The 14976-nt window shown below is 47.6% G+C and overlaps 1 protein-coding gene across 2 annotated transcripts in view; it reads left to right on the top strand.

Annotated features, from left to right (window-relative positions):
- The first annotated feature begins 224 nt into the window (after positions 1-224).
- GLP2R (glucagon like peptide 2 receptor) overlaps positions 225-14976 on the top strand; it is a 66243-nt gene continuing 51491 nt past the window's right edge. Inside the window, exons 1-4 of one of the 2 annotated variants that reach the window (XM_014864141.3) lie at positions 225-799; positions 7062-7149; positions 8915-9019; positions 13479-13600. In XM_014864141.3, the coding sequence (XP_014719627.2) occupies positions 611-799; positions 7062-7149; positions 8915-9019; positions 13479-13600 (504 nt within the window). In that variant the 5' untranslated portion in view covers positions 225-610. The remainder of the gene's footprint in view (positions 800-7061; positions 7150-8914; positions 9020-13478; positions 13601-14976) is intronic. The other variant, XM_070482336.1, reaches the window with a different exon arrangement.

Raw genomic sequence — 14976 nt, 5'->3', positions numbered from 1 at the left:
TACTGATTGGGTTTTTGCTTCAGGCTCTGGGGCAGGAGCTGCTCTCTCCTGGGCCGGGCAACCATCTCTCTTGAAGTCTTGGCATAAACAGGGCCCAGAGGAGGCCCTGCCTTTGTGCCTCGCTCACCCCAGCCAGGAGAAGCTTAATGCCTTAGCAAGAAATGTCCCTCCTCAGGAGACGCCCACCTCAGAGCTGGCTCGAGGCCCACGCTCTCCTGCCAGCTGTTCCTCTGAGGCTTGAACCCGAGCCTGTCCCACCCCGGCCTCGTGCACTGAGCAGGGCCTCAGGGGTAGCCCACTGCCGGCCTTGCTTTCTCTCCCCTGCGGGCTCTGCTGAGGAAGTCCCAGAGAGCACAGCTGACTTGGGGAAGGCCTGGGAAAGCTCTCCCTGCTTTTGGGGGGGCGGGGCGGGGGATGAGCCACGGCCGATGAGAAACTGGAGATTCAGGAGGTCACTCTAAACTGGTTCAGATGCTGGCGGCACAGCGTGGCGAGGATTTGTGCAAACATCTCCTCGCTGGACGGAGAGGAATGCAAGAGCAGGCTGCCTGCGGTACCTCTTGGGCTGTTAGAGAAATGCGCCCGTGCTTGTGAACGTGCGGCGAAGAAGATGAGGCCGGACCCGAGCAGGGCAGGGCCTGGGAGACAGAAAGTGGGGCCCCTGCCTGGAATCCACGTGCCGCCCCTGGGCATCCCTCCTGCCCGGGGGGCTGGGCCGCCCGCCTCCCGCAGGAAGCGCTCTCTCCCGGCCCCTGCGAGGCCCTTCCTCACCCTCCTGCTGCTGGTTACCATCAAGCAAGTAAGAGCAGTTTTTATTATTATTCCTGTTTTATTATTATCAGTCGTACATATTTTCTGCTTATAGCAGCAATTTAGAACTTTTGCAGGAAAATATCAACAGTATTAAGACAACAATGATCAACCATAATCCTAGCATTCAGAGGTAATCACTGGTAATATTTTGGCATATTTTCTTCAAATCCTTTTTCTATGCATTGCTTTACACAGCTGAAATTATGATGCATAAAACATCTTGTTTCCTGGTTTTCCTCTTTACATCATATTATAAGCATTTTCCCATGTCAGCCTGAAGGCTGGAAATAGCATTTAAGATTGTTGCGTATATCCTCCTGTCTTCTGCTGTCATTCTCTCAGCTTTGAGTATTTAGGTTGAATGGGTAGTCCTTTTTTTTTCCTTTTATTTCTTCTTTCTTCCTTCCTTTCTTCCTTCCTTCCTTTCTCCTTATTATAAAAATATAGAATGTTTAAAAATTCTATTTTCATTGTTTAAAAAAATCCAAGGAAGTATAAATACAAAATACAAGCCACTGTACTCCCACCACCCAAACATCACTCCCGTTCACATTTGGGGGCTTATATTCCCAGACATTTTTCTATCATTTATATACATATAGTTTTGTTAAAACAAACATAGGATCATACTATAAATATTATCTTGCAATCTGCTTTTTCCTTAACAAAATATATGAATAACACAAGCTAACGTTACTATTGAACACTTACGACGCGCCAGAGCTGGTGCCAGGCGCCTCCCTGAATTATCTCATCTCATGCTCTCAGCAACCCTGTCCTGTTAATCCCATCTTCCAGATGAGAAAACTGAGTCTCAGGGAGGTTGAACATTTTTCTATGTCAGGAATATAGCTCCGTGGCATGATGTCTGAGGGCTTCAAGAATGCGTTATCATGTACGTAACCATCCTCTGTACGTGGGCCTTCTGGTGGTTTGTCTGATTCTCATCCAAGGAGATGAGGCCTTTGCCCCTTAGGTTCCATTTTCATATGAGGCCGTGAGCTGAGGAACTCCAGTTCCATTGATCTACGTAAAGAAAGTGCCTTGAGGAATGGTTCTCGTCTTCCTTTGGTCCATGGGCAGAGTTGGTCCCTGTTTGTAGCCTCGGAATTCTAAACCCCTCCTGCCCCCACACAGGGAGGGCTGGGGTGTCGGGTCTCGTGAATGTCCACCTCACCAGGCTTTCTTTGGTCCTAGCCTGGGACCAGACAGGCAGAAAACCACCATCAAATTCTCTGTCTCCAAATTCTCCCAGAGGCTGACTTCAAGCCCTCTAGATTGGAGCTGTGAGCACAGTCACTGGTTTCATGGAATTCTTCCCATGGTGGCAGCCCCTCGGTGAGTGACCAGAATATTCCTAAGGGCAGGTCCTGGCCAGCCTCCTGCCCCAAGACTTAATCGGTTAGTGGCTGGGCCATTGTTGGGAAAGTTGATACGAAACTCTCACTTTTGCTTCAATTCTCTGACTGTCTCATATCAAAACTGAATATATTCAGCTAACTGTTCACCTTCCATCCACAGCCATGTATTGACTGCCTACTGGGCGCCAAGCAGTGCTGCAGCACTACCGTTTATCATAAATCATCTTGCTTCCTCTGCACAGCAAGCTTCTGAGAAAAGTATTATTACCGACCCCATTTTACAGACGGGGACATTAAGATTCACAGGCGTTAAATGATCACCAGCAATCCCATAACCCGCGAGCAGCGGAGCTGTTGCGTCTACCCGAGGTGCTGGAGGTCCTGTGTTCTCTCTTTTCCAGCATTCCTTGGAAGCTGTTGACATGTGAATGTTCATATGTTACAGCAGCAGAATCTGCAGAGCCTCAGGCCGGCTTATGATGCTGAGAAAGCCGCACCTCGGCCTTTTTGCTCTGGTGTTTTCGTAATCGACAATGCGCCTGTTTCCAGCGCCCCACCCCCTCCGAGTCTTGTCAGAACCTCTTGGCTCTGACTGTCTGTCCTCCATCGTGTGTCTGCAATCCTGGTGTCCCACCTCTTGGTTCTCTGCCTTGAACCCCACGTTCTTTCCCCAGATGTTTACATTGCAGGGCTTAGGGTAGACTTTTCTGATGAATTTTGCTCGTGGACGCTTTCCCCGCATGGAATGTAAATGACCGTGGTGTGTTTTCTGGCAGGAAGTCTTCATAAAATTCACTTAATGAGAAATTCTCAGGGACAGTTTAGTTTCTAAATTCAATCAGGAAAATAGAGCTATCTCCCCACCCCCCACATTCATTTAAGTTAATCAGCAGTTGTTTTGGCATCAAAAAACATAAAGTTAGAGAGTTAGGCTGTTTAAGAAGTGAGTTTGTGCCTCTTTTATACACGGCTGATGGGAGTGTAAAAAGGTGCACATTTTTAAGTTTAAAAAAATGTTTTTGGCGAAGATAGATGGTTTGGCAGCACATTACCAAAACCCTTTAAAAATGTATATACTCTATGACCCAGAAATTCCAATTCAAAGAATTTCTCCTAATAAAGCTATGCTCAAATGTTTAACTGTGAAGAGTTTCATCACGACATCACTTATATTAGCAAACATCTAAAACAACTTAGATGTTCAATGCTACAGGAATTAAAAAATAAATTATATCACATTACTTCATAGAAACTTATGTAGCTGTTAAAACAGTGTTTTAGAAGTATAGTTCTTGAAATGGAACTATATTCACAATATATCTCCTAGTGACAAACAGACTACAAGACGAAATGAATTTCCTTCTTGGTTAAAATAAAAAAGAAGAAAGTAAAAGGATGTGTGTGTGCAGAGAGAAGGGTCTGGAAGGAGGTGGTAATTTCTGAGTAGTTGGAATATGATTCCATCTTCTCCCCCTGTGCTTCTCTGTGATATTTATTTTGTTGACAATGAAGTGTGTTCCTTCTATAACAAAGAATAAGAGAAGATTTGTTTACAGCGAGTCCACAGAAGGCTTGTCTTCCCTTTTCGTTAATCCCTTCTCAGCGAGTTAGTGGTTGATGCTGGTCATCTGTGCAAGGGAGAGAGCACTCAAGGTTGAGCTGGACTTTTCCAGTTAGAAAATGTCCACTCAGGTCTCCTTTCCTCGTTACTTTGTTTGGTTCTGCCTGTGACTGAACTTGGACCTGCCTCTTGTGTTTTTGGTGTCTTTAGGACAAGTACTTGGGAAGATAGTCTGAGTTTGTCCACCTCTAGACTGATCAAATTCAGTGCTTCTTCGGGTATTGTTTTTGCTTTTGACCATTAGTCATGGGCAAAGAGCAAGGGCATACAGGAATGTCAGTTCAAGGACAGCTCATATATATGACTAATTTTATCGTCTCTTCCTCAGCCAGGTCCCAGTGAGGTTCCTGAGGAAATAAACAACACTTTATCCAACTTACTTTGGTGACTGGGAAGATTCTGGAAACTTATGGTTTGGTTGTCAACTTGTCTGCTGAATAAAAATAATATAGAGTCAGTTATGGTCCCACTAAGATGTTTATTTCTTTAAACGATGTGTTGATAAACTTCCATCTTGCCTCTTGGGCCATAAGTCAGAGAGAGTTATAATTAATGCAGATTTAAAACTCATTGGAAACCAAAACCAAGGAATAAGTGCCAATTCTTTCATCATCATCATTATTATTTATTGGCTAATTGTGTGCTAAGTTGCCCCAGGGCACTGCTGTGAAGTCACAGGGGTGCTGTAAGAGATTTTAAATTTCTGAGGGAAGCAGTGATACATGGCATCTGCCAGACACTGTGCGAATTACTAACTCAAGATAGTTCACGGTTTCAACATTATATCATGCTTAATTCCTTTTGGTGATGTCGTATCTTTGCAAAGCTGGGTTTTCTGCAGTTGCTGTGATAAAAAGCAAGTACTGCACAAAATGAACGTGGAACAGGAGCGAAGGTGGTGGTGTCCAGTCTGATTCTTAGGTGTAAGAAGTTGTGCAATCCCCAGTAGGCACTAAGATGTTAGGACATAAATACTTACTAAGTTGTTTGGACCTACCTACTTAATTAATAGGACTTTAGCTATTAAGGGTGCTGTGGAAAGATTATTGAGACATCAAGTCACCGTGAATTGAGAAAGTTTGTGAACCTTGAGTCTAAAGACTACCATACTAGCACTTCTTCAAAAAGTTGGCTGTGTTATTCTCTGGAAAAAATGCAAAGGAACTACTCATAGACCCATCGTGAACGCCGTAATATTGGGGATGGGGCATGCTGGGCAAAGGAGGGAGAAGGTAGATTGGACAAATTATTCAAGAGGTGAAAGCTGGCTACCTGTTGGGCTCATTGATGGTTTTTGTTTGTTAGTTTTGTTTTGTTTTTGCTGAGAGAGAGGGAGTGTGTATGTGTGTGTGTGTGTTTGAATGCCTTTCAATGGATCATCTCCCCAATTTATAGTAGGCTCCTCTACTCCTGTTGTTACACCTATCCTACGTCCTTCCTTCAGGTTATCTACTTGGCCCAAGAAAGCATTTGAGTTTGTTATTTGTTACCCCTTGTGAGAGGAGACGAAGCCTCAAAGCCAACTGATTGACTGGGCAACCTTAGCCCGGATCACATATTTACCCCCCTCACTTTCATCTCCTCCACTCCACCCCTCTGATCTCTAGCTGGAAAATGAGAGAGCATGAGGACAATGACTCTGGTCTTGCGCTGGGGGCTTGAATTCAGAGCTGAAAGGCATATCTCAGCCCTCAAGGAACTTATGGGGTAGTTAGCGAGCCACTGATGACAGTACAAGGTGATAGGCCATAAGAATCAGTCGTGGGTGGGGTCACAGAGCACTGAGGAAAAGGGTTACTAGCTCAAGACTTCAGTGAGGGAGGTGATCAAGTATGACCAGGGGTCATTAGGCTTGAGCTGGGCCTTGAGAGATGAATAAGGAGTGAGCTAGGTGAAGATGAGGATGGAAGGGAGTACTAATGGGAAGCACAAAGATGAGAAGTCATGAAAGAGCAGACTGGGATTGAGAGATTTGGGACAGTGGTGGCTGAGATGCTAAATCTTGAGTCCACAAGACCACGAGGGGAAGACTTTCAGGGCGGACGTGTCATTCTGGAACAATGTGGAGGGGGGATGGTGGCATCAGACCAGAGGTGGAAGAAATGAGAGGCAGAGTTGGAGAGGAGAGAAATTTAGGAAGACAGTCTGGTGCCTAGGTGGATGTGGGTGTGAGGGAGAGAGAGGAGTCAAGGACGACTCCTGGTTTCTGAGAGGACAATGGTACCAATACTGAGCCACTAGGGGAAGAGCCTGTTGGGAAGCAGAGGATGATAGGGTAAGAATGTCACTTGACTCTGTATGCCAGCGGATTAAATAATCGCCTCATCTATGGAAAATCTATGTCCTTCAGATCGGAGACTGTGTCTTGCTCATCTTTGTCTCCCCTTCAATTGCTCCCTAATGCAAAGCCTGGCATACAATAAGTGCCCCATAAAAATGAGTACATTGAAGAAGAGGAAGCCCCTTTTAGAACCAAAGAAGTGGTAGAGATACACAATTAGAAGTTGTTAGACAACCCAATCATCTGAAAATCCCCAAAAGTGTGTCCTGTATATCCAAGATTCCATGGGAGGGGTAGTTAGTGTTAGAAAGAAAAACTCCCAAAGCCTCGGTATAGTAACAGAGCATCTGTCTACCCAATATCTTTGACTCTGAACCCCCAGGTACCGAGTCTTCTGGCCCTTCTTGACACATTATCGCTTCCTCTTAGGGTGCTGCTTGTCTCTGAGATCTGCATAGTCTTAGAAGCACGCAACTCTTCCTGAAGGTGTGAAACTTCAGGATGAGCGTATTGCATCCTCTTGAAATGTCAACCTCACTTGAGGATTTTTTTGAAAATCTTTCGTATTTGTACTAAAACCAGTATGATTAGATTATGGAGTGAATGTAAAATTTGTATGTATCTTTGTTTTTTTCTCCCCAAAGCCCCCCTGTACCTAGTTGTGTATTCTAATTGTGGGTCCCTCTAGTTGTGGCATGTGGAACGCTGCCTCAGCCCGGCCTAACGAGCAGTGCCGTGTCCATGCCCAGGATCCGAACTCTGGGCCAACGGAAGCAGAGCACGTGAACTTAACCACTCGGCCACAGGGCCGGCCCCTTCTATGTATCTTTAAAATAGAACATAAGATGCCAAAGAAATTCTGTTGCTTGGTGCAGGCCATTCTGGGGACTTCAGTGGAAAGGCTTGAGAATCATGATATGAGATGATAACAAGGCCACCTTTGTGCTTGCAGCTAACTGGGGTCATCATTGTTTTTTCTGCTCAGGTTACAGGATCTCTCCTTCAGGAGACAACTCAGAAGTGGGCTCAGTACAAAGAGAAGTGTCTGAGAGACCTACTCAAGAAACCTTCTGGTAAGCACATGTATTAGTCATCTATGGCTGTGTAACAAATAGCCCCAAAGCTTAGTGGCTTAAAACAATAATCATTTATTATCTCTCCCAATTCCTGTGGGTCAGGAGTTCAGACAGAGCACGTTGGGGTTGACTTGTTTCTGCTCTGCAGTGTCTGGAGTGTAGCTCTACTCAAAGGCTGGGACTGGAATCTTCTGAAGTGGGTTCACAGCCATGTCTGCCGGTCAATGCTAGCTCTCAGCTGAGAGCTGAGCTGGGACTGAAGATGGGCTATATATGCATCTGGCCAACTTTGATAAAAGCCATTTGTCACAGCACACTTACCACCTAATCACATGACACGAGCAGCTGTCGTAGATCGACCTGGGCATCTATTGGGTGGGTGGGGTGGGCCTCAGGCTCCTAGGGTATTAACTGAGCTGAGTCATGACATTTCTCTTATCCAGGTCTACACCACGTTTAGAGCATTCCAGTAAATACATTAATAGTTTTGTCAGTCCACAGCCTCTCCTGCCCACATGCTGACTCTGGGTGTGTCCACGTTCATTTCTTTTAAAAGAAAAAAAATGATAGGGAACCTTGGCCCATTGCATCTGAGCACTGAGCCCTGGGGATGAACGCTGCCTCTCCTTGTTCTACCAGCTTCTTTCAGATCACTTCACTCAGGGGCCTGGAGGTTGACAGGACACTGTAAACTTTCTCTTCCTTTTCCTGACCCAAAGGCAGTCCCAGCCTTCCAGCTCTACTCTTCTTCCTGTAACTATGCCTTCAGTGCAGGCAGGTGGCAATCGAAGTTTGACATCTGTTACAAGAGCCACCTCCCACATTGGGGAATACTGCTTTCTGAAGTCAAAGGAGGGCAGGTCCTCTTTATCTGGAGCCACGCCTTGAGCGGCACACAGACCAGGTGCTGACACCTGTCAGCCAAGTCCACAAGGTGCCCCGAGCCAGCTCATAAGCTGGCAGATCTGCATTTGTCAGTTCGCGACGCCAGTAACCCAACTGTTCACTCCGAGTGGCCTCTGAGTTCTGGCCTAATGGGGAGCAGATGGTGGGGAAGGTTGCTTGTTTCCCAGGAGTGAGGAGCTTGTAGTGTGGATGTTTGAGATCCAGCCTGAAACCCCCTCATTTGATTCTGGGAGACCTATAAGTCTGGGCTTGTGTTTGTAGCTTCTCATCACCAAGCGCTGGGGTGTAAATCATCCTCCAAGCTTGAGATGGCCCAAATATTTCATAATGATCATTGGCTTAGTCTTCAAATGGAGAAACATGACCAGGTAGGGCTCGTGTCAGACACATGTGGCCAAGAACCTCAATTCTGCAGATACTCTTCTAGCCACTGGTCGTTTTGCGTATTTCACAGTGAAGGTGTTCCAGGATCTAACTGGTGAAGGTGTGATAATTGTTTAGTTAAGCATGGAACAGGAGGCGCCGGCCGGACCTCCCAGTGTCCTCCTGACCCCGAGTTTCTGTGAGAGTCCGGTTCATGTAAAGTAAACCAAAATCAGCATGACGTGCACATTGACATAACTGACTGGACCACTGCCAGAGGTCAAGTTGGGCAGACAAAGCCACAGTGTTTGGGGCTGCATTAAGCATTCCTGAGTTCCCTATATCGTTCCTCGTCCTTGACCCATCTGGAGAGTGGGATTCCCATGCCTCTCAGGTTATACCAGCTTCCAGTGCCAGCATGGTGGGCTCTGGGCTCCTGGTGCCTCTGCCTCCATCAACATTGCTCTTCATTCGGCCCCTCTTGTCTCCACAGGCATATTTTGTAATGGGACCTTTGATCGGTATGTGTGCTGGCCTCATTCCCTTCCAGGAAATGTGTCTGTTCCCTGCCCTTCATACTTACCTTGGTGGCGCGAAGGTAATAAGTCTTATTTTGCCGATTTCTGACAGTTTCCCGAAAGGCTGGTCCCTCCTGGGTAGACCGCTGGGTGGCGGTTAGAGCAAGAGCTCCAACCAAGGGCTTTTCTCCAGCCCTCTTCTCCCGCCAAAGGCCTCCTTCGAAGCTGTCAGTAATACATCTTCCTTCTTCTCTCTGCTTCTCCCCTTGTCTTCCCACAATTCTTCTGTGCCTGAAAGTTCCATTAACATAGTAGTCCTCTTTTCTTTGAAGATTAGAGAGTTCAGGCCTGGCTACCACAGAATTTGCTGCAGTGAGGGTAAGAATTATCACCAGCATGGAGAGCAGGAAGAAGTGAGGGAGAAAAACTGGGACGCTCACCTCCATGCAACTTTTGGCTTGTCAGATGCAGAGGAAGGGCGTCAAAACTACCCTCGAAGTAGTATTGGAAATGTTTTAAGCCCCATGGGACTTGGGTGGAGAATTTAACCACTTAGCTGGCTCAGATCCTGCTTAAAGACAGTGACTGTTACTTAGGATCCACCTCCACCTGCCCAGCCTCTTGGTGGTTTTATCTTCGGAGAAGAGAGAAATAATTACTCATTAGAACTCTTTTGCCTTTGACTAAAGACCATGGACAAATTAAGAACAGGTAAAACTATTTTCAAGAAACCTAAGCAGTTACAAAGTGCCAGGCAAAACAAAGTGAGAATGGGTTTCTGAGAAGGCAAGATGGTGATATTTGATATTTAATTTCAGCCCAAGAAATCATCACATCACTTAAAATTTAGTTTCAATTTTTCAACGCCTTTAGCGCAAAGAGAGAGTTCCGAAGGAAGATGCGCTTCTGGATGGCAGAGTTAGTGACATATTTTATGGAATTCTCCTCTGGTGAAATCCAGTTGGAATCAGTTCAAGAGGCATGAGGATGTGAGATTTAAGGGAAGGTGGAAGGAAAGGTGGTAGAGATTTGCTGGACCAGAGGAGTCATCTCGGTGAGGAGGAAAATGCACTGGACGTGGAGTCAGGGCCCAGAGGTTAGATTCCATCCCCCTGTTCTACACTTGGAGACTTTTGACGCTTTCCTGGAGCCCTCTGAGCTGTGGGTTCTTTGTAAAGTGAAGTGAATAATAGCTGATTCTTAAGGTCATTTTGAGGAATGAACAGGAAGGCACACACTGAGTCAGTCACACGGTAGGTGTTTCGTAAACAGGAGCCATGGCTGTGACCCAGCTCGAGTCCCATGAATTCTTTCATGTTTTTAAGGCCCCGAATGTCCACAGACTCCTCAAGGGCACAGGGAACTCACCACCACCACCCAGCTCCACCCATTACCTGTTCCTTACAAAGAGCTAAAAATATAGGTCCATTCCAGTTAAGAGAAAAAGTGATCAAGACTCCGAACTTACAGTGAAGTTAAGGCTTCAGTGAAAGGCTTAAAAAAAAAAAAAAGGAGTTCTGGGCTTCTGGAATGTACTGAAGGGAGTGGGATTCGCAAAAGGGGAGAAGTTGCTCTTCCGCTCAACATTTTGTGCAGTAAATCTTTAGAGTCCAAATGGGTCCCTTCAGTAAAGAGAGAATGTGGAGCCCATGGAGGGGCTTAGAGAGGAAAGGATGGAGAAGAATTCATATGAAATGATATTAGAGGAAGCAGCATCACAACAAGAGAAGGGAGAGAATGTACCGGTGAACACAGGCTGCAATGGCGTTTAAGACTGAAGGTGAGGATGGGACCTGATTGCGAGGGAGACTGTGTATTACCCTGAGGGTTTTAAACTTTCCTCTGTAGGGACAGATGACATGGAGCCGCTGAAGGCATCAGACATGAGAAAGACATAGTAAGATCTGTGGTTTGAGAAGATGACATTGATAGCTTGTGGCTTTTGGACTGAGGAATGGAGGGGATCAGGGAGGTGAGTTTGGAAGCTACTTCAGTGGTCCAGAAAAAGAGATGATGAGGCTGTGGATGCAGGCAGAGAAAGAGGATGGAGAGAAGAGGAAAGAGTAAAGAAAAATATTGGAGGTAGAGCAGTCAGGACATCATCAGATGGAGAGGGAACTGAGGGACAGAGAGGAGTGGAAAGGGAGGAAAGAAAGATTCCCACGTGCCACCTGCCCCCACTCACACTCAGCCCTCCTCTGGTTGCCCTGGCCCCTCCTCCCTTCCAGCCCCTCACTGTTCATCATCTCCCTGGCCCCCTTCCAGCCACCTCCACAAAGCTTTCTGAAGGGCACATTGGATTATGTCAGCCCCATCACCAACACCTCTAAACAGTGCTAAGACCTTCCATCGCCTGGCCCTGCTGACCTCTCTAGCATTTTCTCCCACCTCCTCTCCAGCCAAGCAAGCAACTCCCAGGCTCCTACACCCGCCCAGCTATTCCCACCCAGTGCCTTCGCTCACGCTCCTCGCCACGATGCCTCAAAGCTTCACCCACACTTTAGTCTATAAATCCAGCTTTAATTCTCAGCTTGAAACTTTCATTCTTCTAAAAAGTTCCTCAGACTACTTCCCACAAGTTCAGTGGCCCCCTGCTTTTCTGAGGCCTCTTATGTACCTGCACGGGCTTCCGTCTTAGTATTTATAACAGCTCATGGCACTTTTATTACGCGGCTCCTTCCCCTGCTAGACTTGGAGCTGTGCCTCCGTCTCTGCATCCCCGGCACAGAGCGTTATGCCTGGCGTGGAGAACACAAGTGTCAGACGACGTGATTGCCATTCACTCGTTCAATAAGTGTTTATTGAACACCCACTGTGTGCCAGGCATCGTTTTAAGTGCTGGCGATATATTAGTGACCAAAACAGAATAAAATCCCTTTCCTTTGGGGCTCGTATTCTAGCAGCAGAGACAGACAATAATCAAGAAACATCATAAATCAGTAGAGGATTGAGTATGTTTGAATGTGATGTATTTTAAACAAGACAGAGTGGGGGAGGGATGGGAGGGTCGGCGTGGGGGAGTGAGTTGGGGTTGTAAACTGGGTGGTCACAGTGGGCTTCAGGACAAGATGACGCTTTAGTGAAAACCTGAAGGAGGTAAAGGATCTAACCAACAGGGGGAGAGAGTTCAGCAGGGAAGGAGACAATGAGCGAAGTTGCGCACTGTTTGGGGACATGTCTGGTGTGTTTGACAAAGAGTAAGGAGGCCGACGTGGCTGGAGTGAAGGGGGAAGAGAAGCAATAGGAGGGTAGGTCAGAGCCAGACCTGGGGCCACACCTTACAGGGCTTTGTGGGAGGCCATATAAGGACTCTGACTTGTTTTCAGAGAGCCTTTGGAAGGTTTTGAACAAGGCATGACGTGATGTAACTGACCTTTTATTCAGCTCACTCTGACCGCTGGGTTAACCGCACGAGGGGCAAGAGTATTGGAGGCATTTACAATAATCTAGGTGCGAGATAATGGTGGCTCCAGTCAGAGGGGTAGCAGGAGATAAAAAGCGATGCTCAGATTCTGGATATATTTGAAGTTAGAGACAACAGGATTGGCTGATGGACCAGATGAAGGGTACGAGAGAGAGAAAGAAAGCAAGGATAGCTCCAAAGTTTGGGGCCAGAGGACTGGGAAGATGGGTTTGTCATCAACTGAAGCAGGAAAATGCATGGGTGGAGCAGGTATGGGGCGGAGATGAAGAGTTTGCTTTGGGATATGTTGTCTGAGATGTCTGTTAGACACCCTAGCGAAGCTTTCAGGTGGGCAAGTAAAAGTACGATGTGGGCATCCACCAGTTCAATTCAGCAGATAGTTCCTGTTGACTCACTCCATGCAGGGTCAGGAGTAGGAAGTTCCAAATTTCCATTTCTCGTTTGCAAGTCCAGTCCCTGATCGTCCAGGTAGGAGGATGATGCCTTTGGGAAAGGGCTCCTGGAATAGACGTGACTGAGTCGCAACAGCCATCCTCGTGGGCAGGGTGCTTTGGCCGTCATATGCACACACATACTTGCATTTAATCCTCCCCGTAACTGGGGAGGGTTGGTCCCGTTATTATCTCCAGCTCCTGATGAAGAAAGCAGAAGGCTCAGAGAGTGGGAGGGCCCTGCCCAAGGCCACAAAGCACATAGGTGGCAGAGCAGGCTTCGTCCACCTCTTTCTCTTCTTCACGGCACCACCTCTTGAGCATCAGAAGAGATGCCCCACTAGCAGGCACCAGGACGCCCCAGGTCTGTGTCTCCCGGCTGGGCTGCACCTTGGAGGGCTATCGCATCTCTGAGTCACCAGGGACTGTTCTGGCTCCGGAGACTTTGGGTAAACAGAGCAGATATTAGCAGATCATGGTTTGTTACGAAATGTAGAGACTTCTGTGTTTTTCTTCCCATCCCAAATAAACAGTAGGGATGCTAATAAGCCACCAAAAGGGGAAGTGAAAATACATTTTCCCTGGGATTTTCCACAACTTGGTGGTGAGGACTAGAGCCTTCCATGTCCTCGCGGAACGGGTTGCGTGTCCTGACCTTTCCCCCAGAGCTGTGTTTACTTTCAGAGAACGCAGGAAGGGCCTACAGACACTGCTTGGCTCGGGGCGCTTGGCAGACGAGGGAGAACTCCACAGATACTTGGCAGGATGTCTCCGAATGCTCTGAGAACCACAGCTTCAAACAAAACGTGAGTCTGCTTGGCTCTGTGATAATGCACCCCGGGGCCCAAGCCGCCAGGGCCCCCAGGTGGCGGTCGGCTTTAGGGGCCACACAATGAGACTTTCCCCAGCTTGTCTGCCCCAGACTCCCCTACGGGAAGTCCACAATCACACAAAACGGCAAACCCTGTGGCAGCCACTGAATTTCTTCCACTGCCAGGGTGAAATGTGAACCCATCAGGGATATCAGTCTTCAGCGTTGGTCCTCGCCTTTGCGCATGCTGTTCCTCTGCCTGGAACACCTGGAACTCAAGCTCTTCTGCAGCGTCCCCCTCTCATTGTGCAGGTTTCAGTTCAATGTCTCCTTCAAAGCAAAGGCTTTTAAGGCATTAAGAATGGCCTCCGTGGTATCCCTCCCCCTGCCACCCCATTTCGTCCCTTTACAGCACCTGCCACTCTCCAACATTCTCGCGTGTTTGCTTATTTCTCATCCAGCCCCCCCCCCCATTAGAATGTGGTCTCAGTGGCAGTGGGAGACATGTGCCTCCAGGGAACACACACGTGGCTCCGGGGTTACGAGCTCAGGGTCAGTGGCCAGACTGCCCAACTGCATGTCCAGGCTCTTGGCTTCCTGGCTCTTCATACCCAGATGCTTCACCTCTCCGTGCCCCTGTGTCCCCACCCATCCCACGGGATAGGGTGCGTGTGATCACTGTGAGGATTTGAAGGTTAATAGACATAGCATTCTTCAGAGACAGGCTGACCCCTAGTCAGCACTCCACAAGTAGGAGTCACTGCTCTGTCCCCAGGATCAGCGAGGTAACTGGGCAGCAAATCATCAGAGCTGCTCAGCAAATGCTTGTTAGGGGAGCAAACAAATCTACATTCAGACGTCTCTCCACGCGTTTTCTTTCCAGGATCTTACTCTGCAGCCCTGTTATTTTCTTGTTGGGCACTTGCTCTTCTCCCCAAAAACCTCCTGTTTGTACAAATGCCACCACCTTCCTTCAAAGTGAAGTGCAGGAGGCCGGAGGAGCAGAGGAAAGTGTTCCGGACACCGTCAGATATCTAGGACCGCGTCTTAGTTTCTTTTATTTGGTCAGGCTGTGAAGCACCTACTGTGTGCTAGACTTTTACGCCAGGCACTGGGCATAAACAATAACCGAGAGATGGATTCTGCCTTCATGGAGCTGTGACTCTCAGGAGACCTAGAGAGACACCGCCTGAAGCAGTTAGGACTTTGCAGGGCCAAGTAGGGGAGGGGCACAACTCTGAGTAGGCTTTGAAACGATGCTCTGGGAAGTCGGAGAGAGGTCAGGAATGGGGCCAGGCTGGAGGGAGAGGAGGGGAGAACAGGCAGGAGTCATTGCAGGAGCTCAGCCCAGATCACGGAGAGAACACCAGT

Source organism: Equus asinus, chromosome 13 (assembly GCF_041296235.1).
Source record: "Equus asinus isolate D_3611 breed Donkey chromosome 13, EquAss-T2T_v2, whole genome shotgun sequence".
NCBI lineage: Eukaryota > Metazoa > Chordata > Mammalia > Perissodactyla > Equidae > Equus > Equus asinus.
The sequence above is the reverse complement of the archived record's forward strand: the minus strand, read 5'-3'. Positions and strand labels throughout refer to the sequence as shown.